This window comes from Gambusia affinis, linkage group LG07, assembly GCF_019740435.1.
Source record: "Gambusia affinis linkage group LG07, SWU_Gaff_1.0, whole genome shotgun sequence".
Taxonomy (NCBI): Eukaryota; Metazoa; Chordata; class Actinopteri; order Cyprinodontiformes; family Poeciliidae; genus Gambusia; species Gambusia affinis.
In genome coordinates this window covers 18,390,035-18,415,118 of record NC_057874.1, presented here as the reverse complement: position 1 = coordinate 18,415,118, position 25,084 = coordinate 18,390,035, and the positions used below count along the sequence as shown (strand labels likewise).

The 25,084-nt window shown below is 37.0% G+C and overlaps 3 protein-coding genes across 8 annotated transcripts; 2 read left to right on the top strand and 1 right to left on the bottom strand.

The window, feature by feature from the left end:
* The first annotated feature begins 887 nt into the window (after positions 1 to 887).
* Positions 888 to 12,594, top strand: gnb1b (guanine nucleotide binding protein (G protein), beta polypeptide 1b). Of its 4 annotated transcripts, XM_044121315.1 has the most exons (12): positions 888 to 1,030; positions 1,118 to 1,343; positions 5,797 to 5,905; positions 6,004 to 6,042; positions 6,144 to 6,250; positions 6,336 to 6,399; positions 8,033 to 8,195; positions 8,311 to 8,377; positions 8,474 to 8,675; positions 8,778 to 8,994; positions 9,939 to 10,081; positions 10,864 to 12,594. In XM_044121315.1, the coding sequence occupies exons 3-11, from the start codon at positions 5,849 to 5,851 to the stop codon at positions 10,043 to 10,045; spliced, it is 1,023 nt and encodes a 340-aa protein (XP_043977250.1). In that variant the 5' UTR covers positions 888 to 1,030; positions 1,118 to 1,343; positions 5,797 to 5,848; the 3' UTR covers positions 10,046 to 10,081; positions 10,864 to 12,594. The 4 variants fall into 4 exon arrangements, with proteins under 4 accessions (XP_043977250.1, XP_043977251.1, XP_043977249.1 ...); XM_044121316.1 differs by having other exon boundaries at positions 893 to 1,343; positions 9,939 to 10,054; XM_044121314.1 differs by having other exon boundaries at positions 894 to 1,343.
* A 1,645-nt stretch (positions 12,595 to 14,239) lies between these two features.
* tardbpb (TAR DNA binding protein b) lies at positions 14,240 to 21,073 on the top strand. 3 transcript variants are annotated; one of them, XR_006370997.1, is made up of 6 exons: positions 14,240 to 15,220; positions 16,231 to 16,394; positions 16,495 to 16,644; positions 16,741 to 16,911; positions 17,987 to 19,078; positions 19,787 to 21,073. XR_006370997.1 is itself a non-coding variant. In XM_044121308.1 (5 exons), the coding sequence occupies exons 1-5, from the start codon at positions 14,980 to 14,982 to the stop codon at positions 18,476 to 18,478; spliced, it is 1,218 nt and encodes a 405-aa protein (XP_043977243.1). In that variant the 5' UTR covers positions 14,240 to 14,979; the 3' UTR covers positions 18,479 to 21,073. The 3 variants fall into 3 exon arrangements, 2 of the variants coding, with proteins under 2 accessions (XP_043977243.1, XP_043977245.1); XM_044121308.1 differs by having other exon boundaries at positions 17,987 to 21,073; XM_044121310.1 differs by having other exon boundaries at positions 14,250 to 15,220; positions 16,495 to 16,635; positions 17,987 to 21,073.
* cenps (centromere protein S) lies at positions 18,807 to 25,074 on the bottom strand. Its single transcript, XM_044121338.1, has 5 exons — positions 23,877 to 25,074; positions 23,645 to 23,768; positions 22,504 to 22,537; positions 22,320 to 22,386; positions 18,807 to 22,180 (listed from the first exon to the last, which is right to left on the bottom strand). The coding sequence occupies exons 1-5, from the start codon at positions 23,904 to 23,906 to the stop codon at positions 22,067 to 22,069; spliced, it is 369 nt and encodes a 122-aa protein (XP_043977273.1). The 5' UTR covers positions 23,907 to 25,074; the 3' UTR covers positions 18,807 to 22,066.
* Positions 25,075 to 25,084: the final 10 nt, after the last annotated feature.

The following is a 25,084-nucleotide window of genomic DNA, read 5'->3' as shown; positions in this document are numbered from 1 at the left end:
ACACACACACACACACACACACACACACACACACACACACACACACGCACACACACATGCACACGCACAACTCTATATAGCTTACTGTAAATATTAGTTTTATGTTTTATATTAAAAAGTGAACAGTTTCATCTGGCTTAATTAGTTATTTTGTTATCAGGATATTTATTTTTGTCTATTTTTTCATGCTAGCCTTTAAACAACAAAGATATCCACATAACTACATTTTGACTGATATAATTTGAAATATATCAGACAAACAATATGTTTTATATTGAAAAAGTGATGTGTACAGTTTTTATGGCTTGTTATTTTTTAATCCATCCATCAATCCATCCATTTTCTGTACACCCTTGTCCCTAGTGGGGTCTGGAGGGGTGCTGGTGCCTAATCATGTTATTTATTTGAGTCTATTTTTTCAGTCTATCTAAACTACAAGGATTTCCACTTAACTTGTCTATGTGATCATTTTTTTTTATATATTTAAAGAGATGTTACAATCAGCTTCTTTACTGTGTAGCCAATTTACTCTCACTTTAGTAATTTAATAATAATAATAATAATAATAATAATAATAATAATAATAATAATAATAATAATAATAATAATAGACAGCTACTTTTCACTTTTATTTTAGTAAACATATTATTGAAGTAGTGCTACTGTACTAAGTACATTGTTTGCATACTCAGCCCACCTCTGCTCCCTACTTTAGAAGTTTGACCGTTTTATTCAGGCTGGTTTGCGAGGGGGGGAAAGCTCAAAATGAACATCATGTTCTTTAAGCATCTCAGTGAAATACACATGTTGTAAATGAGATGTGTGAAAGACTGCTGAAAAGAAACAATTAAGACTTGCGTCTTCAGTTCTCTAAAAAACACTCCAATCGAATCGAAGCTCCTCTTTCCATCGCTGGTGCTGCAACGTGGGGTTTCCCAGAGCCGACTGCAGGGTTACCGCGCCCATCTCATCGGTCGATGGCTGCTTGAGAGTCACACTACGGACAGGGCAGGTGTTGGGTTTTTCAAAGGTGAGAGTCTAGGCTCCCTTGTTGGTGAGGAAAAGTGACTTTTAAAATTAGCTGGGTTGACTGCCAGTGCACTGTCATCCACACAAGGCTTGTGGGTGTGATTTCCCCCACCCCCTCCCCTCTCCGCCTGGTTGTCAAGCTCCCCAGCCGTAGCCTGCGTTCGGGAAGGGCTGCTCCTCAGAAATCTACGCTAGCTGGCTTAGCTAGTTAGAAAGCTAGCACTGTGCTGTTCGTTGATGCGTGTATCGGAGGAATACGCCGTCTTGGTTTCCAGTCAATGCCAAAACGCAAAAACAGGCGCAGATTGAATCAGGTAAGGCAAAATCAAACTATTACATTGTGTTATCGGAATTTAACAGTTAAATGTTAATCCCATTAGCTGGTGAATTGTGGTATAATCGAACTGCCCGGGGGTGGGGTAGCAGCAGCTAGCCTCTTAGCCATCAGTTAGCAACGGTTTGCTAACGATAAGCTTATTTTATTATGAGCGGTTGCATGAGTGTTTGCCGTAAGGGTGGGGGTTCATCTCGGAACTTTGTGTCAGGAGCGAGTAGGTAGATAGTGGCAACCATTTGTATATATTACACCCAGGCAATTACAAAACATTAACTACTCTTAATGTCGCCGAAAGGTTCTGGGTTTGTTAAAGCAGCGTTCTTGTTAGCCTTTCAAAACTGCTGTCAGTGAAGGCAATAATGGCCCAGTCAGGGGAGGTGCTTCTTGGCCTAAAATACGAGTCTCAAAGCTACTCAGTCGCCTGAAAATTTGAAAAAAAGATTTTAAAAATAACAATTAGGAATATCGCATGTTGTATGTGTTGCATGCAAAGTGTAATAATATTGTAATCTTAAATGTAAAGATGTTGCTGTGGATTCAGGTTGACACATAGGGTTGGGCTGAATCAAACGTCCTGTAAACAAATTTGCTATCAGATGTTTGTAAATGACATTAATAACTAATCTACTAACATGGCTTAATTCTGTACCTTAGCTGTATCAGCTTTCTTTAATTATGCTTATAAAAAGTCAACACTTTAGGATAGAAGGAGCGTTAATGTGGGCGCGTTAACACCCTGTTTTTGGAAGCCAATACATTAGCTTACTTCGGCGCAGATGTGCACCGCCTATCCTTTTGAAATCGTCTAAATTTCTATCGCATAATAGAAAATTTCGTTTACGTGTTTTTTTGGGGAAAAAATATAACACCCCATGTGTGTTAATTACATTTGTCTCACTGTGGCGATACAGGCCACCGCCGCCCGACCTTGCTGTTTTTTTTCTACACTCTTGGGTTCTACAACAAGATTAAACAACCCCGTAAATATTCTGATACGGTGCAATTAAATTAGCCGGGGCCAGTAGCGTTTAAAGAGATTGGTGGTGTCCGAGTAAGTGGATTTCTTTGGGACGGTAAACAAGACACTTTCTGGGTTTATCCGGTGTTGGCTTAAAAGCTAACTACATAGCACTCCGTGCAATTGCGGAAGATCAGCGGAGTCCTCCCTGAAAGCGGCTGTGGTTTCGTTATTTTGCATTAGACGATGAAGCCGTTCGGTTTTCGTGGTGTAAATTTCATAGAAACTTGTGGCTAGACTACATTTCCGGTAAGTCGTTGTTGACACTTAAGTGAAATATAGGAATTTGAGTGTTTATGTGAGTTTTTCTTCCGAATATGAGCGTTGCTTTGTCTGTAGGCCTACACCGACAATCTGTTAGCAAAGCTAACTAGCAGACAGCAGTCTGCAAGATGGCGTTTAGCTGCATCTTCTCACATTTTCATTAGAGCATAGCATACTATCAACACATATTGTGTTGCTAACTAAATGCATATATTTTATTGGACTTTGACACCAGCAGTCTGGTTCGTAGCCTCTTGACGCAATATTATGCGGAAATACTGAAATGTTCTCACCTTACAAACAACACGAACAACAAACTAACTGAAAAGATTTCAGAAAGGCATTCAAATACAATGCAAAGTATTTGATTTGTTTGTAACAGTGCTGAAGGCAAATCACAGTGCTTACACAGAACTTCTTCCGTAGCTGTTTGCACACTGAATACTGTGTTGGTTCAACATGCACACTGCAAACAGTAAGAGATTACCTGTCAGGTTTATTAATGCAGTTTATTTTACAGCTGCCTGTTAAATATGGCATCATTTCTTTTAACTTTTAATGTCCAAACTCATTGTTTAATTTTTAGTATTAAGTTTATATATATATTCTTTAATAATGCACATTTCCCCCTCTCTTTGCACAAGAACTAAAAGAGAATTTCTGCTTCAGGACAGTTACAGTCCTTTTTCAGTCACAGCCATTAATCTAGGCACTTTTTCAAACTGAGTGCCTGGATTTTTTTTTTCATGTGTTTATGAAAGAATTAAGATTAAACTCATCCTTTTATTAAGCTGAAAACATATTTCTAATGCCTGGACTGGCTTTGCTACTATTTCTGTTAGCAGACATGGATCGGATTAGGGACTCATTGACGGAGGATTTCAGCTTTTAGGATTATGGAGTTGCTCAGTGATATTGCTGGTTATGGCCTTTTACATGATCCAGCTTTAGACCTGTAAAACATTGCATTATCAGAATTTGGTCATCTTTTGTAAACAGATGTTTAAATGTGGCCCTTTTTCCTCTAAGTTGGTTAAAATTACAGCTTCACGTTCAGCAATCGCAAACAAACGTATCTCTTTAAGCCTTGCAGGACTTGGAAACAGCTAGTGAGCTGCCAGTCCAGGCTGTTTGCTACTGCTCATTGTTTATCATGCAGTCAGCTGACCCTGATCAGGCGCTTGGAAAGGAGAAGTGATGAGAGAGAGGAACTCCATAACTGTAGGCATCCACAGATCTTAATGGGAAATGTGTTGCTATTTCTGTTCTCGACGTGGGATATGTAAGATTTGGTTACAGCACAAAGGTGTTACACATCAAAGTTCAAGTTGTGAATGCAAATTACAACTAAGTTAGAAAGAAATCTAAATAATTAAGTGAAATTTGTAGAAAAAAAAGGGCTGTAACACTTTAACGGGTACTGAAAGTGATTCGGACTGCTGCAGAAATAGTTAGTATCACATCTGAGACCAAAGTAATGTGGTTCTGAAACCCAAATCAAACAATATTCTCCAGATGCTATCAGGCACCTCAGATAAAACTGGAAACAGAAGGGTTTTTTTGTTGTTTTTATAGGCAGTGTTCAATAATAAAAATATTATACATGTAGATTTAAAAACTACCAAAAACTAATCAAAGATTTTAAAAAAGTAAATTAATTAAAAAATATTAATTACTTTCAAAGTAGACAAATCATTTACAAAAGATTAGGGCTACATAATATTTTATGTATAAAAGTATGGAACTGTGTTAATATGTGTTATTATGGATTTGTCCATAGCAAGCTTAACAATGTTACAGTTACACTAGTGGCAATATTACAAATTAGACTTCAATAAACAGAATTATCTGAAAATTGATCAAACTGATGGAAAAAGTACAAAGAGGTTAAATCTGAGTTTATATATAAATTTTAAATTCTATTGTGATAAAGATTGCATTCTCCTATCTCTGGATGAAACGAAATAATAACTATGTTCCATGACACGTTTTATTACAAGATTAATGAGCGTAAGAGGATCATCTATGTTAGAAAGGTCAACCAATCAGCAAATCTGAAAGATGATGTAGACAGGCAGAGAAGATTGTCAAACACGTCCTGCAACCGCCAGTGACATTAGTGTACTGACTGAAAGACACCAGGTAAGGGAACCGAGAAGCAAACTCAAAGCTATTTACTGCTTATCTCACGCTGTCGTTATTTATAGTTTGTCTTGGGTATGGTTATTAGTGAAGCTTTAATAGATTTAGCTACTGGGTAGAATTTAATTTATACTTAAAGCTCATGTCAGGAGTATCTTTTTAAAGGTTATTCTTAATGTCTATAGAAATCTAGCTTGCAGAAGAAATATTCCTGTTCATTTATAGATTTTAATGTTTCCCACTGTCAGGAAATCCATCGCCTCAAGCAGATAGTTTTAAATTTAATAATCACAAACAATGGAGTGCAATTATGTGTTTCCAGTTGTAGTTGTATCAATACAAAGCTGTATTAAATTTTAATTGCAATCTTTAAGTAATTTGTGACTACCTACAAATAAAAAATACTGTTAGGGATTTGCTATTTTTAAAGTTTTTTTTGTCATACAGTTTAATGAGCTGTTGCATAAGAATCGTCTGAAACTAAATACTTTTGTTTTGTTAGCCAATTAATCTAATTGTGTTCTAAACTTTTGATAAATGAGACATTAGATGGTTTGGTGTGAGTATAAAAATTTGTTTTATGGCTTGAATTGAATATATTTACTTTATTAGATGGACATTTAGACGTCCTCTGGGTGCTGTATTAATATAAGTGGCTTATTGATCACTTGACAAAAATTCTGACTATCCCAGGGATTGAGGTCAACAGGATAATGACTGCTTTTCGGATCACAGGAAAGTCATGCCTTAACAGGATTTGTCTGCTGATCTGAATTGTGTGTCAGGACACATCGACATTGCAGCAGAATTATAAGGTTGAACTGGGAGCAGTATGTTGCCCATTTTATTCTATCTGCTGGTTAAAATTGCTTTTGGGCCATTGCCATTTTGCATTTTAAATTTCTAAACTAACTTTAAATATATTGTTGCTCTTTTAAGAAAAAAAAAAATGACCGTGTATGTTTACCTTTTTCTCTCTCCTATTCTTTTTTTTGTCTGTTTTTAGAAAAACGAGTGCCCTGGTAGTTGGAGTAAGGTAATTAAAAAAGCAGGATAAGATGAGTGAACTGGAGCAGTTACGCCAAGAGGCAGATCAGCTCAAAAATCAGATAAGAGTAAGTAACAAAATTCAATTGTCCATATAGAAGTTGGTGCATGTGATGTGTACAAATGTACATATGCTAAAGAGCTAAATTCTCTTTTTTTTTCCCAGGATGCTAGAAAAGCATGTGCAGATGCCACACTATCACAGGTAATGTCTGACAGAGTGCTGTGCTCCGAAAGATTCGCTGTGAATACAGTAGAATTCAGTGGATAATTCTGAGCCTAATAAAAGTCTGTAATGTTTTGCAGATTACAGCTAATGTCGAAGCCGTTGGCCGAATCCAGATGCGTACAAGACGAACGCTGCGGGGTCATTTGGCCAAAATCTATGCCATGCACTGGGGGACAGACTCCAGGTACGTCGACGTTATTTTTTAAACACGGATTTTTAGCTGAAACAATTTTCCAGCTGTCTAATATTGTTCTTGTCCCTGTTTTTAGGCTTTTGGTCAGTGCCTCTCAAGATGGAAAACTCATTATTTGGGATAGCTATACCACAAACAAGGTGAGTTTTATTTAAGGATACAGTAAAAATGAAATATGCAGCAGTATGGATGCACAAATCAGTGATTTTTCTTTTTGCACAATTGATTTTTTTTTCTTCCATAAATAAATATGTTCCTCTTTCAGAAGAAGAAAATTAATTTCTTGGTGGTTCTTTGAACTGATCCAAGCAAAAGCAGAATTATACGGCAACACCCATTTTTTATGTGCTGAAGCCGATACTTTAGTTCTTAAAACAAAACTGATGAGTTGGGTTTTAATTTCTATTCTTTTTAGTACATTAAAGTGCTTTTGAGGTAAACTCACAGCAAATGTTTTTTTTAATGTGTAATAAAATATTAGTTGTTCTTCTGGTGTACAGATGCACCAGTCTTCTCCAACCTGTACACTTTGCTTAAGCATAAAAAAGTGAGTTATTTACTAACGGTGCAACAAGCAGGTTTCTTGTAAGTTTTGACATACTTTAAATTTATGTCTATGACAGTTTTTTAAAGAACTGTATGACAAGAACATGTTAGCGCAGCATTCAGAGTATATTTCCTAGCCTTCCTGCTGATAGAAGTCATTAAATATTCACAATAGGAGGAAAAACAGTGAGTGTGAGATAGCAGTTGCTGTAAAAAAAAAAAAAATTCATTTTATAGCGAAAGGCAGCAGGTTTGACAGTTTTAGCCTTTGCATTATGGCCATCATTAGTAAAACTCCAGTAACTGTGGATTTCCTCAAGACGATGCATCCTTACCAAAGCTCTTTTCAAAAGATTTCCCAAAAAAGCTGCAAATATTTCCAAATCCAAACAGGTTGACAGCTAAATTCTTAACCATAGAATGACCTTCTGGTACCTTATTCAACCTTCCTGTTATCTGCTTTAAGTTTTGCTCTCTCATGTATGTATGTGACATGTCTGATTTAACCAGACATGTCACATACAAGTCTTTGCTTTCTCTGATATCGAACATCACTTAGTCAGAGGCTTTGAATTGAAGGCTGTTATCTGAGTCACCTGATAGTTTAGAGAGGATTTTGAGTCTCTAACTGGTCAGTACCAATCAAGGTCAAAACTCTGCCCAATACCCTTTTAAGTTTTTTTTTTTTTCTGGCACTAGTGACTTTTATTTGCGGCAGATTAGACAGGAAAGGCGTAGAGGTAGAGAAGACATGCAGCAAAGGTTCCTGGGTAGGAATTGAACCCCAGATGGCCGAGTTGAGGACTGATGGTCTCTGTGGGACGGCTACTCCTCCTCTACACCGCGCTCCATCAGGATTCAATGCAGGATGACATCAGCAGGCTTAGAGTTAGGATTAGAAAGTTTTCTTTCCCATCTCGCATACCTTAATATCTTCAGAGGTTTTAAAATCTAATTTCAAGTTTTTTGTTTCTTTTTTAGTGTTGGTTTTCGTAATATTTGTTGCATTATAAAAGTGAAGTCGCATATTGTAGCAAAAACTTTAGCAGTCCTGAGATTTGTTCAGTTCTGCATATTCTTTTACCTGCATTCCTTTTATTTAAAGTTAAACAAGCTTCTCATCTGTTTAAATTTCTATCTTTTCCTCTATCAAAAACAGAACCTTCTTGCTTCAAACTTACATTTTCTCTGAACTAAGATTCCTGTGTGTGTTGCTGTATTCTGCAGGTTCATGCCATTCCACTTCGATCTTCCTGGGTCATGACTTGTGCATATGCACCTTCAGGAAACTATGTGGCCTGTGGCGGCTTAGACAACATCTGCTCCATTTACAACCTGAAAACACGTGAGGGGAATGTACGTGTGAGCCGTGAGCTCGCAGGACATACAGGTATAAGATACTTCATAAATACAGTGTATTTGTGTACAAAATATAGGTTTACATAAAACCGCATTGGATTTTGGGGTTATTTATCAAATTTATCTGCTGGTTATTTGACTGTTAGGATACCTGTCCTGCTGTCGCTTTCTTGACGACAACCAGATTGTTACAAGCTCTGGAGATACCACTTGGTAAGTTAAAAAAATAGCTAGAAACTCTTAACTTGTCTAAGTATTTTTCTATGAAGGGAACAGAAAACAGTCTGACTGTCTTGTTATTTTTCACAGTGCACTTTGGGACATCGAGACAGGCCAGCAAACGACCACATTTGCTGGACACACAGGTGATGTCATGAGCCTGTCTCTTAGCCCCGACACTCGATCCTTCGTCTCTGGTGCTTGCGATGCCTCTGCTAAACTCTGGGATGTTCGAGAGGGGATGTGCAGGCAGACATTCACTGGCCATGAGTCTGACATTAATGCTATCTGTGTAAGTCGTTTAAGCTCTGCTTCACTTTTTAAATGCACATTCTTAATGTGGCCAAGTTATGTACCACTGTTGTGCTTTAATATTTGCATTTGTACGTTTCAGTTCTTCCCTAATGGCAATGCCTTTGCCACGGGCTCTGATGATGCCACCTGCAGGCTGTTTGATCTGCGAGCTGATCAAGAGCTGATGATCTACTCTCACGACAACATCATATGTGGCATTACCTCTGTTGCATTCTCCAAGAGCGGCCGCCTTCTTCTGGCAGGATATGATGACTTCAACTGTAATGTGTGGGACACACTAAAAGCTGACCGTGCTGGTAAGTAACTGGGCAATGTCTCAAACAGGTTTGTCTCAAATAGACTCTTTTATTACATTAAATTACATTTTGTACAAAAATGGTGTCAGATTACTTTGCTGTCGCTTATCAGTAACCCAGCAGTGGTAGAGTAGGTGAAGATTTACCTTGAAAGCTAAAGATGGATAGTGTATTTAAAATCGGATTAGTAGCAGGATCATGTGTGCAATAAAAATCCTCATAGGGAATGTGCTGGTTAACAGCTGGAACATTTGGTTTGAAACCTAAACATTTGTAATGATTAGAGTTAATATTCTGCACTAATCAGCAGCCTTCTTAATGGCAGTAAGATGAAGTTCTCCCTTTGTCAGCCGGCTGGCTAACAGCATGAACAGAGGTTCTCACGCTTCATTCAAAGACTTGCACTGCCTTAGCAGATGCTACAGATACCTGTTAATCACCCATTCATTGAGTTGTGGGAGTGGCAGCTGGGAAATGGCTAAAACATGCAGAAGAAACCAGGAATTACAGCTGTCAAACAACAGTTTCTTTAAAGCATCTTAAGGTCACAGGAAGTTTCTAGACAGGTTAATTTTTTACCATTCATTTTTCCTGAGGCCTCTTAAAGTCTCAGAAAATCCTTAAGATACTTAATTTCAATTTTAAAAGGTCAAAAGTACTTTCAGATTTACCACACTAAGGTTTAGTTGTGTGTTAAAAGTTCTGCTCCTGAAGTAGACTTATTGTACTTTCTTTCGACTATCAGTATTTTAAGTGTAGTTCTGCTGGAGTTGTATGACTGACAAGAAGTTTGTCTTAAAGAAATTTAGATATTCGCTGAAGTTTTGAGCTGAGAATAAAGTCAAACTCCCAAAGTGATTACATTTGTCCTGATAGTGTGGCACCACACTGTTGTGTCAGACCTGACAACTGATAGTTCTGATTTTTTTTTTTTTTTTTTTAAGGTGTGTTGGCTGGACATGACAACCGCGTTAGCTGCCTGGGAGTTACTGACGATGGCATGGCAGTTGCAACGGGATCCTGGGACAGTTTTCTGAAGATCTGGAATTGAAGCCTGAAGGTTCTTTTTGTCGTATTTGCATTAAAGGTGCACCAATCAGAATTTTGTAGCTCACTTTCTATTTCTGCTTTTTGTTAACCTTTGACCTGCCAATATTAACTTCATCAGTTCTAGTTTCTCATAAGGAACATTACTTTAACTACCTTTTGCCAGCCTTTCTTTGTTGTGCAGACGTTAGTTTTTTATGATAGCCGAAATGTCATGTTTGCTATTAAGAGGTTGCTAGCATCTCTATAAAATACTTCTGTGTAATCTCTATAGAATAGAACTCTGAAATTTCTGAAAGGCTGCCAGCATTTCAAAGTTTTATGACAGACAGAAGTAAAATCTCAGACTTTACTGTACTTTGTTCAGTCCTCCTGTTCTCAGCTGGAGGTCTTGCTGTCTTTCTCTCAGCTTTTTGAACCACAAAGACATTTTATAAAAAGGTCCCTTGTATATGGCTTCTTACATCAGTTTGCTCCAACTTCATTTAAATACCATCCTTATTAAAAAGTGCAGTTTTTACACTCCTGTTGGCACGTAGGAACAGTTACTGTAAAAGGAACAGTTGGATTTTTGAGTTTCTAACCAGCTGATTGCCGGTCAGGACAGGAGAGGCACAGAATCGTCCGATTCCGATCACCAGCTGATTTCTCAGTGCATCTCTAATTGAAGACGATTAGTTTATCTTGACTTTAATAAATATTCTGAGAATTTATGGGTCTGCTCAGCTGCTAGGCATAAACATCTGTAAGCTATTCTGCTTCCCTGTTTCTACATGACTCTCTCTTCTGTTGTTTCTCAAAATGTCTTTCTTTGTTCCCCAGATGTTCTTTTAACTCCAAAGTTGACTGGAAGACCATTACAACTTGAGAATGTTCACAGCGTCATCTTCAACACTGTTTAAACTGACTTGGACACCACAAAAACGAAGGGAAACAATGCCTTTCCTACACAAAGAAGAGCACAATTGTTTATCACCTAGTTAAGAAAGGATCTCCTGTGGTATCAAATCAGAAACTTGTGCATTCCTTCTTGGACCATTTTATGTTACCTTGAAAGAGAAAACAACACTATCATCCCATGCAAATGTGTGCGTCTTGAAAGCAAATGTTGGAGTGTAATTGTACAAATTATTTAACTATTTTTTTTCTTTTTTTTTTTTTTTTTTTTTTAAGATTTCTATTCTGATGGTTTATTATTCTTGATGGCTTTTCTCTTTGTCATATTTCTTTAGTGGTTTTAGATATTTTAATTACAGCTTGTCTTTGTAATCCAGGTAAATCATATGAGAAAAAAAAAACATGCAGAAGTAAAAGCTTGGATCATATTACACGAGCAGCTTTCGAAAATGTCCAGGATGTATTTATATTCTAGCTGTTTTTGTTCCATCACGGCTTTTTGCACATGAAGCTTCGCCTCTAAACTAATAACATTGTTAATTAACCAGGCACATGCTATAAGTTATGAATGCTCATTCCAGTACAAACGGAGTTATTATGAGGAAAACTATCCAGTTAAACCCCTCAATTCTTGTACATGCCTTTTTGGCTTTTGGTGGGGAAGGGCAGGGTAGTGATTTAGTTTCAGAGTTTAATAAGGCATGGCTTGAATTTACTATATAGAAGGGGTTTTGTGTTCTGTATCCACTTTGAGTGAAACACCTCACCTGACTTAAATACACACTTCCTTTGCTTGGGACTGCAGTTACAACTCTGTGAATGAAATGTACAAATCAATGTCTGAAAATAATGGTCTGATGTTTTAAGTTAAGACATAAAATTTTGTCTGCCATGAGTTAATTTAGATGTGCATGCTGTAGACTTGCTTTCAATGGTGCAAAAAATCCTAGATTTTCTTTTGTTACCAAAAAGGAGAGTTAACCTATTGATTGAACTTAATAGAGGCCATTTTGTTGGCTCAAACCCTGCATACATCATGTACTAATACTGGTAATGCTATGCACCAGAGTGGGCAAGAATGATGAAAGGCTTGATATTAACTTCATACTTAGTGTAAATTATGCTTACCAGTTCTATTGATGCCATTTAAAAAAAATAATTAGAACAATCATAGTGAGAAATCTATCCTCTCCTTCCAATCTTCACTCAATGGAACAAAAATGTCCTCACATACTGTCCATACTAAAACTTTTGTACAATTTAATTTTTTTTTGGTCTTAAACTGAAAATCGGAGCATCTGAATGCCATTTCACTGTATACAGAAGCACTTTTGTTAAGGTTGTGAGATACTTTCACTTTTCTTTTTTTTTTTTTTTTCTGCAATGATGTACAATAAATGTGATGTATTTGTGTGTGGCCACAAGTGAAAATGCGATTCAACTGAGATGGATTCTCCTTTTCTCTTTCCATTGATAATATAGAGCTCGGCACCCTTATGTAACTTTACACTTTTTGTATTTCATTTCAGTCTGTTGGTGTTCCACGGTGAGCTGGATGCAAGATAGATACTGTACTAAATTGTACTGTTATTGATTGAAAAATGTAATAAAAAGCTGTTTGAGATCTCTTTTGGTGCATTAAAAATCTTTAATCGACTTTTACTTGTTTTTGCGTTAACATTTATCAAGTTGTAACTAGTTATTTTTAACCACTAAGCTTTTTGTTCTAGTTTTACACAACTCCCTCTGTAAGAGTAATCCTAATAATGCACAAGTTAAACTTTCATAACATTATTTTCAGTTAAATGGTGGAAGGGGAACATATTTTAAGATACCTTTGTTCAAATTGTCTTAAGTTTTTGTTGGGCCTTAGGATGTTCAGGTTTGAGAGTTGCATAATCTGGATTTAAAATAGTATAAATTAATTTAACCAGAAAATCACAAATTACTTATGCTGTAGAAAACAATATGCAGATAATCACAGCTCCTTTTTGAGTAGGAGTTTTTTTGTGTACTTATTGAGCAAAGTGGCATCCATTTTTACTGTTTTATAGATTTATACAAGTATAAAAGATTTTATTAATCTGTTCAGGTAGCCAGTCTGCTTACAATGCTTCTTGTAGCCACCATTCTATTACTTAAGTCACCTTTAAGAGTGGTGCTTTATTCTTAGGACAATGACTGTTTTTCCACACCAGAAATATTTCCAAATAGTATTCTTCTTTTGAGGGAGGAAACATTTTATTAGCTTTCTCTCTGTGAAGCAACAGGTGACGGAGAGGTAGTGCTGCATTAATCAGCAGTTTGAGAAAGCCCACAGTGGAATTTTTCAAACATCCAGATCAAAGGAATATTAACCACAGGGGTGGATAATTTTAGCAGTTTTAATACCACAGCTTTTTACAAATTGATCTTGATACTGAAAACTGGCCCATGCACATAAATGTCACTGATTCCTATTCTAAGGTCAATATAACTGTTCTGAATTATGAATAACATTTTCAACCTGTATATATGTCATTGTATGATAGTCAAGACTAAAAACATTTCCATAATATCTTAAGATCTTTGAAAGTGAAGTCTGAGGTGAATGAATCTTAATCTTATGCACTCCTTTTGGTAGATAAATTTATTTTACAGTATAGATTTAATTAGAGCTTTCCAGTCCAGTAACAGCTTAATGTGATTGGCATCTTCTGATAGACTGTTAAGAAAACAACACATTTTATACACTTTATATGCCTAGTAATTTTTGGATGTTTTTATTGCCTATAGAATCTGTGGTTATTTTTCAAAATCATTGATTCCCATTTTAGTTTAATCCAAACAATTAGAAACAACAAAAACAAATAATTCAACTTCATTATTCTTATGATGGTATGATGGTTATAAAATGAGTTTCTTCTTACTTTATATTATGCATGTGATAATATTTACACTATATTAGAAATAGTGTAAATGAGACCTATTTAAAGCTATTGACGATAAAAATGTAAAAATTATCCATAATATTATTGCAAATCTGTCTCTAGACGTAAAGCCTTGTCTTCATACTTTTTTCTTCTTTAAAACAATAGCATAGGTTTTTATTTAATATAAATTCATAATCTATTTTTCTTTTAGTCTGGTAAAAAGTATTTAAGAAAACTATGCCAAAATCAGTTGTTCCAAACGAAGCAGATCAAGTATAAATGCTACGGTCTTTACTAGGTTGTGCGGACAACCGCCATCTTCCCTTTCCCGACAAACTAACTGACGGAAGTTGTCTTTACGGGTGAAAAAAACTCTGCCTGAACGATTCACGTCGAGGGGCGAAACAACAAATCAAACTGATTATCTGCAGTGTAATTCATCACAGCCATGAGCATGCTGTAATTGAATAGCATTTTTAGTATATCTAATGGTCGATTTGTTCGTTAGGTAAAAACAGATATTTTGATCTGTCGTTTTAACGAGGCAGAGTACAGAAAAGGATCCCTCCTAAAAATGATACCGCCCACCCAAGTGACGTAGGTCCTGCTTCGCTTAGCCTATGCCATTTTGGAAGGCCCTACGTGGTGTCGTCTGTTTTCGCCTCGTGGAAAAACATTCACTTTTGCCGAGTGTCTTGCTTTACTCGTGAGTCGAGAAGAGTCGTTTGCAAAATTTTTGAAACGTTTCAAGTTTTCGAACATTAGTTTGTGGGGGAAATAGTTTTGTCAAGTTTGTTCCCGCCGGCGGAGAAGCACATTGGAACTGTTGTCATCCGGTGTTGACGACACAGATCGCTGTCCAGTCTTGCATCGAACAAAGGAAGAACAAAGCTGATGTTCGTCCTGTAGCACAATCTATGGGAATTATTGAAGAGAGTTGGTATTAAACATATCGTGGCGTGGTTGTGTGAAGAGACGTTAAGTTGAGAAGTTTTTCTCCGTCAGACAACCAACAGATTGGGCTGACTGATTCAGCTCTGTTAGCATCAGCCAAGGTTAGCCGGACAAACAGGGGGCTAACCGCTTTTCTGTTTTCATTCAGAAAATAAGTTGTGTCTTAAATACAAGAATGGCGGAGGGGTACATTCGGGTGGCGGAAGAGGAAAACGAGGAGCCCATGGAGATCCCGGCCGAGGACGACGGCACGGTTCTGCTGTCAACAGTAGCGGCTCAGTTTCCAGGGGCCTGCGGCCTGCGGTTCAGGAGCCCCGTGTCTCAGTGCATGCGTGGAGTGCGTCTCGTCGAGGGGGTCCTGCACGCGCCAGAAAATGGATGGGGGAACGTTGTATACGTAGTGAACTACCCAAAAGGTAAACACGGAAACCTTCTAAATTAGAAGAACACGGAACATTATTGTTCTGTGTGACGGAGTGGCGTTTTATTTATTTTGATTCGTAGTGTTCGGAGTGATGAAAAAGTTAACTTATTTTTGCCACGCCCTCCAAATTAGAGCAGAGCAGCCGAAACTGGACAGTTTCATGATTCATCCAGTGAAATTTGAAAGTTTCAAATGTTACCTCTTGAAAGGTCACAAGTTGTTACATATGCTTTATCAGAGTTTAACAATTTTGAAACTCTGGATAAGTATGAAAAATGTTTTGTCTTCTGAACTACATCCACCATAGCAATACATAACATAACATTTGAAATTAGAATTTCTGAATACTAAGTAGTATTTTAGCTTTATTTTTATAAAAAATGTCTCATCTTTAAAGTGTCATAACACAGCAGGTTTTGTCCAGTTACAAAGTTTGATCATTTTAATTTTCTACACTGATTTAAGTTATGAATGAATGAATTTAAGCTAGAGTTCATTTGTTTACATCTAAAATCTGAATGTCACACATGTTTTATCAAATAAACAATCAGCTAAATAAAATTTTTATAGCTGCAAAAGTGATTGAATTTTACAATACAGTACAAATGTTAAATTATAACAATCAAAAAATGCATCATGAAGAGAAAAAAACAGGACCAGTTAAAATATGAAATACAGTGTGACTTATAGCTATCAATTTTGTTTGCCTGAATTAAAGGACTACAATAATTCCTTTTATGGGTTTTGGAACAAAAACACAATCTCTTACTGGGGAACACGTGGGTACAACAGAGCCAAAGACGGATAGATTGCCTAAAAGAAGGAGATCATTGCTAAACCCAGCCTTTGTTCATATAAACATTGGATACAAATTTCTACTTGATTGTAAGCTCACCTAAAACGTGTCAGATAACATGATCAGAGTTATGAATCTGCATGAATGAATCAGAAGAGAATAGGTTTTCATGTCTGTTCAAGGTCAATTTATGTGTTTAATTTTAGATAACAAAAGGAAAATGGATGAAATTGATGCCTCTTCGGCTGTGAAGATGAAGAGGGGAGACATGAAGACCTCTGACCTGATTGTTCTGGGTCTGCCCTGGAAAACGACTGAACAGGACCTGAAAGACTACTTTAGCACATTTGGAGAAGTTATAATGGTCCAGGTGCGTCTCATAATGGTTTTTTTTTTTTTTTTTTGGTAAACTGCATTTTTAATAGCTTTTTATGTGGATATGTGTTTATTATTGGTTATTGTTCTCTCAGGTTAAACGAGATGCTAAGACTGGTAACTCCAAAGGATTTGGTTTTGTGAGATTCACAGAGTACGAAGCTCAGGAAAAAGTGATTTCCCAGCGCCACATGATTGATGGGAGATGGTGTGACTGCAAGCTTCCTAACTCGAAGGTGAATATGGTAATGTCCATCCACATAGCTGCATATATTGGCCAGAAAAAATCTGCTATTACCACTCTGTAACAATTACGTTTCCCCTCTGCTGTTTATTTACAGCAAGGTCCCGATGAGCCTCTGAGGAGCCGGAAAGTGTTTGTCGGACGCTGCACAGAGGACATGACCACAGACGACCTTCGGCAGTTTTTCATGCAGTATGGAGAAGTCACAGACGTCTTCATCCCCAAACCATTCCGGGCTTTTGCCTTTGTGACATTTGCAGATGATCAGGTACTGTATTAAATGCAAAAGAAGTATGTTGTTATGTCTAATACATTTTTGTTTTGCTTTTCTATCACATTTAAATGTTTCTGCTAATTAAACTGGTTTTGATGTCAGAACAATAACCAGAGAAGAAAAGTATTTTAAATTAGTTTTGCTCCTAATAAAATAAGACATATCTTGTATGTTAATTGTGATTAACTCAATGTTTTTGCAAAACAGAGATCAATTTCACAAGCCGTAGTAAAGCTTGATTACTGAAGAACCTCCATAACTAAGACATTTATATAAAACCTGCCTGGAGCCAGGAGGTAGGCTGGCGGGTCTTAAAAAGCAACAAGTCATGACTCCATCCAAAGAAATTCAAGAATAAGAAACAAAACTTCTAGCATGTATCAATCCTGTAAGAATTACAAAAACATTTTTTAAGTCTTGGGACTCCAGCAAACCTCAGAAATAGCTGGACAACTAAACTTGGTCCAGTGCTTCATCAAGACATTTTGCTGGACGTTAAATTGTCCCAGAAATTATTGCAATTGTTTAGAGGTCACTTTGAAACGGTGTAATGGTAATGCAAGAACAAATCCTCAAAGTTCAATAAACTTTAGATTCTAATGAACATTTAACTCTGGAACTGGATGACATTTTAAATGTCCAAAATAAATAAACTAATTAATGATGAAGTCTCTGTAAACAAAGTTGTCCTTCACAAAAAGACCAAAGCACCAGATTGAAGACTTTTGTATCCAGTTTTTGATGGAAAGAAATGATAAATCATGCAATTGGAAATTATTGAGCACTTTTTAATTTATCATGCAATTAATTGATTTTTTTGCTTATTCCAACAGACCTACTGCTAACTATTAAATAGAATTAAAATAATTTCTCATAACAGGGAGCGATTACTTATTATTTGGATAGTTTTTTTCTTTAATAAATGAAATCATTATTTTACATTTACTTGGGTTATCTTTCTCTATTAAAATTAGTTTGAGCTGAAACATTTAAAGTGACGTAAAAGCAGAAACAGTTGATGCGTGTAAGGGGTTAAGTGCTGTTTTTTGTTGTTGTTTTGACCCGACAGGTCGCCCAGTCTCTCTGTGGAGAGGACCTTATCATCAAAGGAGTCAGTGTTCACATCTCAAACGCTGAGCCCAAACATGGCAATAGGCAGTTTGACCGTACGGCCCGGTTTGGGAACGGTTTCGGGGCCCAGGCGTTCGGTAGCAACCGTAGTGGGTTGGGGAGCAGCGCTAACAGTAGTCTGGCTAACTTCGGGTCGTTTAGCCTGAACCCCGCCATGATGGCCGCTGCTCAGGCTGCTCTGCAAAGTAGTTGGGGTATGATGGGTATGCTGGCGAGCCAGCAACAGACGTCCACCTCAGGCAGCAGCTCTAGTGGGACCAGTTCGAGCAGGGACCAGGGTCAGTCTTTCAGCACAGGCAACAGCAACTACGGCACCAGCTCGGCCAGTCTGGGCTGGGGCTCAGGGTCAAACTCTACGACCAGTGGCAGCGGGTTTAGCTCAGGGTTTGGGTCCAGCATGGAGTCAAAGTCCTCTGGGTGGGGTATGTAAGTTAAGTGTTTCTATGGTAAGTATTGTGAGAGAGATAAGTCTTTTCAAAAGTTTATTTCTGGTGTTGATGCGTATCTGAAAACTAAACACTTTGGTGAAAGACGTTTTGTACATTTGGAGAAAAAAAAAATGCTAAAGATCTAATTTAGGAACTGTTGAAGTGAATTGTTTACCAGGATCTCTGACTAAAGTGCTATTTTTGCTGTCTTGTTTGTTTGTATCCATTTCAACTGGATTCTTTAATGCATGTATTGTGAAATGTGATGCCCATTTAGAAAATGCATGAATGTCTGCGGTTCACCATGGCTTTTGTCACCATCGGCTTGAGAGGCAATCTTGCATTGGAAAGAATCTGGTTGAAACTTAAATGTCTTTTTTTTTTTTTTTTTTTTTTTTTTAAGTGCAACTTTATTTGCAGTCAAGTTCTGTGGAAAAGCCTTCACTGAAATCTCTTCTGCAGTTCACCTCTCTTCCATTTCCCCGCGACGAAGCTCCTCTTTGGCAGCATTCTTGGGGTGATACCCGTATCATTCTCCCTCTTCCCACCTGTAAATGCTATGCCATCAAAGAACGGCCTCACTCCGCATGTTCTAAAAGACGGTGGGTGTTTTCACTTTTATCCACTTTTTTAAGAGAGCAAAAAAAAAAAAAAAAGGAGAGAACTGCGCAACTGACATTTTAAGAACTGATGAGTGCGATTGAGGATGGCTTGTGGCGAGGAGTGAAGCTATGAGTGAGCGAACGGAGAGAGACGCGTGGAAAGGACTGGTTGTGCGGTGGTAGAGCCCAATTTGACTGCTTTTCTGAGTGTGTGAGTGGAAGCTGCGGATGCGACGAGCGCCTCCCCCTAACATGGACATTCTTTAATTAGTACTTCAAGATTTGTCCCTTTTTCTTTTTTTTTTTTCTTTGCAAGTTTTTTCCTTCCTTCTAAGTATGTCTAAGTGCAGAAATATAAAACCTGTAGTGGAATGTTGTGATGAATATTTGTATTGCTTATATTATCTGATTTGAATGCTGTATGGTGTGTGCTTTCATGTTAATTGAACTGATCTGTAAGTGTGTTCTTGATGTGGATGACACCTGCTGAAGACTCTGGGGGGCCGCGAGTGAGGATGTGAGAACGTGGAGACGTGTGTGTCCAATGGTGCCCGGTAGCTCTTTGTTGTTTGTGAGGTGTTTTTAACAAGAAAAACATGTCAAATGAAGGGAGTTCTCTAATAAAGTTCATTTGAATAGTTACTTAGCTGAATACTGCTTGAGTCGGTTTGTGGAATCCAAAGCATCTAATTCGATTCACATATCTAGGGACCTTGGGCTCTGCTGGTCGAGGTCTCCGTTTGAACCCTGACCTGAAGGAAGAAGATGGAAGTTCCAACACTTTCAGTGTGTGGCCTTCTCAGACATGACATGGGGTAGTACCTGTTCTTTTGCTGCTTCTGTTGGCTCTTTAGAGCACATTCCCTATTATAACCATCAACTTTGAAGGTTTGTGGTAAGTTATTTTAACAAACATGCACCCACTTATCTGGCTTTTATTAGTTTTCTCCTAAAATGATTTAAAGGAAATATAATATTAATAATATTGCATTTGGACAATTTCTTTGTTTGTAGAGATGCACCGATGTGAGATGCAGTTGCTGAATTTCGATCAATTAAGCTCTGACCTACTGATACTAATATAGATTTTTTTCAGAATCGGATCTTTCTTTTACATTTAAGAATGACAAATCAGTCTTCAAGTTTCTGAATGTAAAGAAAATTAAACCGTTTCTCCTAAGAGATTTCGTTACCCCCTAAAAGAAGCAGCCTAAATGATAAATTTTGCTGCATGATAAATGGCATTAGTAGTTATTGCAATAAATGTTAAAGTTTATTGTTCTCAAAAATACAATATTAATTTTCAAAAAACACTGAAACTGAAAGACATTTTAAATATCCAAACTAATAATGAAAAACGATAAACGAAACAGAACTTAAAAGCACACAACCAAAACCATAAATAAACAAAATTTTCTCTATAAACAAAATTGGCCTTCAGAAAATATTATTGAAAATTATCGAGCTCATTTTTAAGCCAAAATTTAGGAAGTTTCATCACTTAAAGATTGTTGGATGTAAAATCCAAATATAAAAAAATGTAACTCATTCCTCATTTGCTTCCTTGCAAGACTTTGTTAAATATAAAGGTAATAATATATATATATAATTTTTTTTTTTGCAAAATCCATTCAAATCAAATATCCAACCAAATTAGATTGTTTATGTTTAAGTCAGAACTCAGTCTTCATGTCCCTGGTGTCCTGCAGCTTTTAGACGTTCCCTCTAACATCTGATTCAAGTGGCCGAAATGCTTTCTCAGCATTCATTCAACTTTGTTATCCTGTTAATGACCTAAATCTTTAAGATGGGAATGCATCTAAAAGTTGTGTGGCATTGGCCCTTGTGGACTGGAGTTTGAAGTTACTGGACTAAGTTGTTCATTTGCTCACTGAATATTGTCTGAAGTTTCACTCCCTCCATCATGTCTGTGGAAAGTGTTTTTCACCTTCTATAAGGATGGTAAAACTTCACTCGCTCTGGAAACCTCCCCCCCCCACAAAAAAAGAAAACCCGACATTGAGATTATCCAACAGTCTTAGTGACAGCTTCCTCACAGAGGGAAGTTTTCTGCATTGACCTGTTGGTACTTTTACTAATCAGAAGAAAGATCAGATGTTGGTTTCAGGTCATCATAAAATAAGATTAGCCAGTTTCTCAGTGCATCTCTACTTTATTGCTTTATAAATATTGCGCTTTATGCATGGATTAAATGAAAATTGTAAGCCAGTCGGTTTACTTTAATTGTGGGTGCTTTCCTTTTCGCCCCTTTGCCAGTTCTTCTGCAGTTTCAGTTGCTTTTAAACCTTCGAATCTACAGAAAGTAATAACCATGCATTAGTTTCTACTCTCCTTAGGGAAACTTCATACCTGCCTTTAACAACTGGTGAACAGTTTTGTTCTTTTTGGGTTGTTTTTAGTGTTTTTTTTTTTTTAAGGAAACGTTATTTTCTATAAATACCTGCATAGTGTTTTATTTGATCACGGATCAAAATTGCGTATTGGAATAACAATTCAGCCCCAAATCCAGAATTTTTATATCAAAATTACAGAGATTGTGAACGTAAAAAATATACATTTATTTATTTATTCTGGGTTTTATTGTTAAAAAGCTTAACCATCATTTAATACACTTTTGGGTGTGAATCAGTCAGGACAAAATATTGAAGGGGCAAACTGCCTTGAAGCTTTAGTCGCTACGTCAAACAGTATTTTAGAGGATTTAATGGCATGTCTAACAACCCAAACCAGGTAGATGAACATAGGATTTATTGGACGCAGTAAATGTTACATGAACAGTTCTTTTTAAGACTTTGTTGCTCATCATTCATCACTTCATGCCAACTCAACGCCTCCCGAGACGAGTTTAGCTTTATATCAGTCTTGTGCTGTAAAGTTCATTAAAGCAGTTTGTTCTTGTCAAGCTCTTATTTTTCTATGCATGTTGAGCACAAAGTCAGACGCTGCAGGCTGCCGTGTGTCTTGTCCTCATTCTCTGCTCTCCTCCTCGGTCTCTCTGCTCTTCCTCTTCACTGTACTCTTCTTTCTGGACTCTCTCTGCTCCTGGGCCAGTTCTTCACTTTTATTTTGTATGTGGTTGGACTAAATAAAGGCAAATGAAACAATAAAAATGTGCCGTCTTGTGTAGAATATGTATATACATTTATATGACATGTACAACAACTGTATACTGAAAGTGTCACAAGAAATCGGGCAACTTGGTTATTTTTCTCAAACCTACCAGAGCACTACTGCGGCGGGCTAGAAGTTTTACATCCTCTGCAGACACTGTGCTTCTTTTGGCATGTCTAAAGACAAAACAAAATAGAGCAGTCATGATATACATTTTTTTTTTTTTTTTTCGGTTTTTACTAGAGGAATAAAATCCTGAATGATTACAATGGTTGAGCTTCGGAAAGCCTTACCTGGCAAAAGCTTCCAGATCCTTGGCAAAGATGTCTGAACAGAGGGAAAACCATTTTATTATGTTTTCTGTCAACGTATAATTTTATTTATTAAACTCAAAGAGTATTACATCACAACTGAGACAGGAGTTTCAAAATGTAAAGAATGAATTCTGGAGATTAAAAGTCAACATTATGAGCCCAATTTTGCTCAGTTTTGCATTGGAAGAAGACAGAGCATTAATGTTGGATTTTATGTGATGTTTGTGAAAATTGCAATACATTTCAAATATTACATTTTAGGTAGATTTTGCATGTAAAAACCTTGCTTTCATTAGACAGTAATGAGGCTAGCATCGTACCATTTTACATTTATCAGTCCCCCATTTCCTGCTTTATTTTATGTCAGTAGTGAAAATAGAAACGTTTCCACTAATGGAAGATACCAAACAAACCTGATGGAATGGACAAATTATTGGTCTATCACAATCCATAGAATACCATACATTATAGTTGCAATGTGTAACAACTTAAAAATAAAGCAAAATTTTGCAATATAATAAAAAAATGTTTAGGAGTGTTGACACTGTTGGCTGCTAGGGCTGAGAAAACTCAAGTGCCACAAAGTAGTTTTTTTTTTTTTTTATCAAAACGTTAAAAAAATTATTCTCAAAGACATTTGTTTTTTTCGCTTTCTAAATGAACAGTATATTTATTATAACAAAGTGATGTCAATCTATAAATTATTGTTGATAGAAATGTAAACAGGGACAGTTTTAAATGCCATGTAAATATTTTTCAACCTTTCTTGGGTTCATTATTCTCATTTTGTCTTTTATTTTATGCAAGACAAAACAATTTAGGCAGTGCTTACTGTTTGGGGCAATCAATGAAAAGAGAAACATCGTTAGTAAAGGAAAACGCTTGTCTTTTATCTAAAAACATGCATAAGAAGATTTTGTAAAAATCGCTCTTTCTGCTAGTGGGGCAAGGGCCGCAAATGGCCCCCGGGCCACACGTTGGACACCCCTGGTTTAGCTGTTATGTTTGGCAGGTTGGGAAACATTTAAAACAATAAGGTGAAACATTGAATGACTTATTCCATCACTATGTGAGGCGGCGGTGTTGTGTGAAAATCGCACCGTATGATTCAGAAACTCACCGCACTCTCTGAATGTCGTTTCGGCTATGGCTGCTATGGTCTGTCGGCTGAACTCCCTCCGGTGTTCCTCTCCGATCTTCTGACACAAACGACCCACCGTATAATGAACCGCTGCCTTCAACCTCTAAATATAAAAACAAGTCATTACAAACTTTGGCAGAAGGATGTTAATGCAACCTTAGCTACCCTGGCTAAATGGATATGATAGAAATGGTAACTAAATGTCTCTTACCTGACGAGTTTCCTCTTTGTCTACTGACATTTTTGAGCGGCTGCGAGATAATTTTAAAAATAACCAAAACCGAACAAATCAGAAATATGACTGGCTGAGGCGTATTGTTAGCTCATGGTTTGATCTGGTTGTTGACTGATTCAACTTTTTAGTGGCTGACAAAACAAAAACTCGCGGCACAAACCAACGAATCTAAAATCTGAGTTGAGAAATTACACAGCGCCCCCACGTGGTCCTAATGGTGTACTATAAGGTATGTACATTCAACGCTACCTGAGTGTTGCTGCCTGTATGGTAAGTGGTTTACATTTATTGTTAACGGACTGGATTTCCTTTCACCAGTACCCATTCATGGGGAGCCGGTGGCCACCTGCGGATGTAATCCAAATTTAGAAAAGTTTTGATTGTTGATGAAATGTTACAATAGCTTGATAATGTGCTAAAAACACATGGCATCTTTGAATGTATAGTTAAAATATTTGGATACGATAAACGGTTAGTGAATCTACTCCATATGAATTGCAGTCTCTGTATAATTCAGTGGGTATCATATATGTTAACAGCAGTTGCATTTGAAAGGTCATATCGACCCTTATGCAAAACAAGTATCTGCCCATAATTCAAATTCAAAGATACTTTGATCCCAAAGGGATGTTAAATGAGGCATAAAAAAATGTAGCCAACTCGTGTGGGTTTGAAAGGTTTTAAGAAACAAAGCTAATTTACTGTAACTGGGTCTCAAATATTTTTAAGTGGTTTTACTATACAAAGTTTTGTAGGTGCTGTTAAGCTGAACAACAAAAAAAATAATTGTACATTAAGTTGGTTGTTAAATAAAAACTAGACATTTGCAGTGGCTTGGTGAAGAATAACCAGTTTTCAGGATTAGAGTTTTGTTTTAACTCAGACCTCAAAATTTAATGACTGCTTTGCATATGAGAGCAATAAAAAGGAACGCAAGATTTGCATCTTTCACACCATTTGGTAGCTTTTTGTTCTTTCAGTACTTTTTAAGTTGGGTAATATCTGCCATCATCGTCCTAATCAGTAACAATTTCTCTGCTTGCACAGCTAGAACATAGTTTTATAGATTCATCACTGTGACTTGTACTAGTAACACACATTGGGGAAAAGACTTTTGTGCAGGCAGTGACCTTTTGGTTTAAAGGGGACATCTCCTCCCACCCAGCTCTCTTTCAGACCTTCAA

Bases quoted from the DNA above. Each gene is read 5' to 3' on its own strand.
- cenps (XM_044121338.1), bottom strand. From the start codon at position 23,906: ATGTCAGTAGACAAAGAGGAAACTCGTCAG. The intron at 22,387-22,503 runs GTAAGGCTTTCC...TTTTGTCTTTAG, and splicing joins GATCTGGAAGCTTTTGCCAG to ACATGCCAAAAGAAGCACAG. The intron at 22,181-22,319 runs GTAGGTTTGAGA...GCCTTTATTTAG, and splicing joins CCCGCCGCAGTAGTGCTCTG to TCCAACCACATACAAAATAA.
- tardbpb (XM_044121308.1), top strand. From the start codon at position 14,980: ATGGCGGAGGGGTACATTCGGGTGGCGGAAGAGGAAAACGAGGAGCCC. The intron at 15,221-16,230 runs GTAAACACGGAA...GTTTAATTTTAG, and splicing joins CGTAGTGAACTACCCAAAAG to ATAACAAAAGGAAAATGGAT. The intron at 16,912-17,986 runs GTACTGTATTAA...TTGACCCGACAG, and splicing joins TGACATTTGCAGATGATCAG to GTCGCCCAGTCTCTCTGTGG.
- gnb1b (XM_044121315.1), top strand. From the start codon at position 5,849: ATGAGTGAACTGGAGCAGTTACGCCAAGAGGCAGATCAGCTCAAAAAT. The intron at 6,043-6,143 runs GTAATGTCTGAC...AATGTTTTGCAG, and splicing joins CAGATGCCACACTATCACAG to ATTACAGCTAATGTCGAAGC. The intron at 8,995-9,938 runs GTAAGTAACTGG...TTTTTTTTTAAG, and splicing joins ACTAAAAGCTGACCGTGCTG to GTGTGTTGGCTGGACATGAC.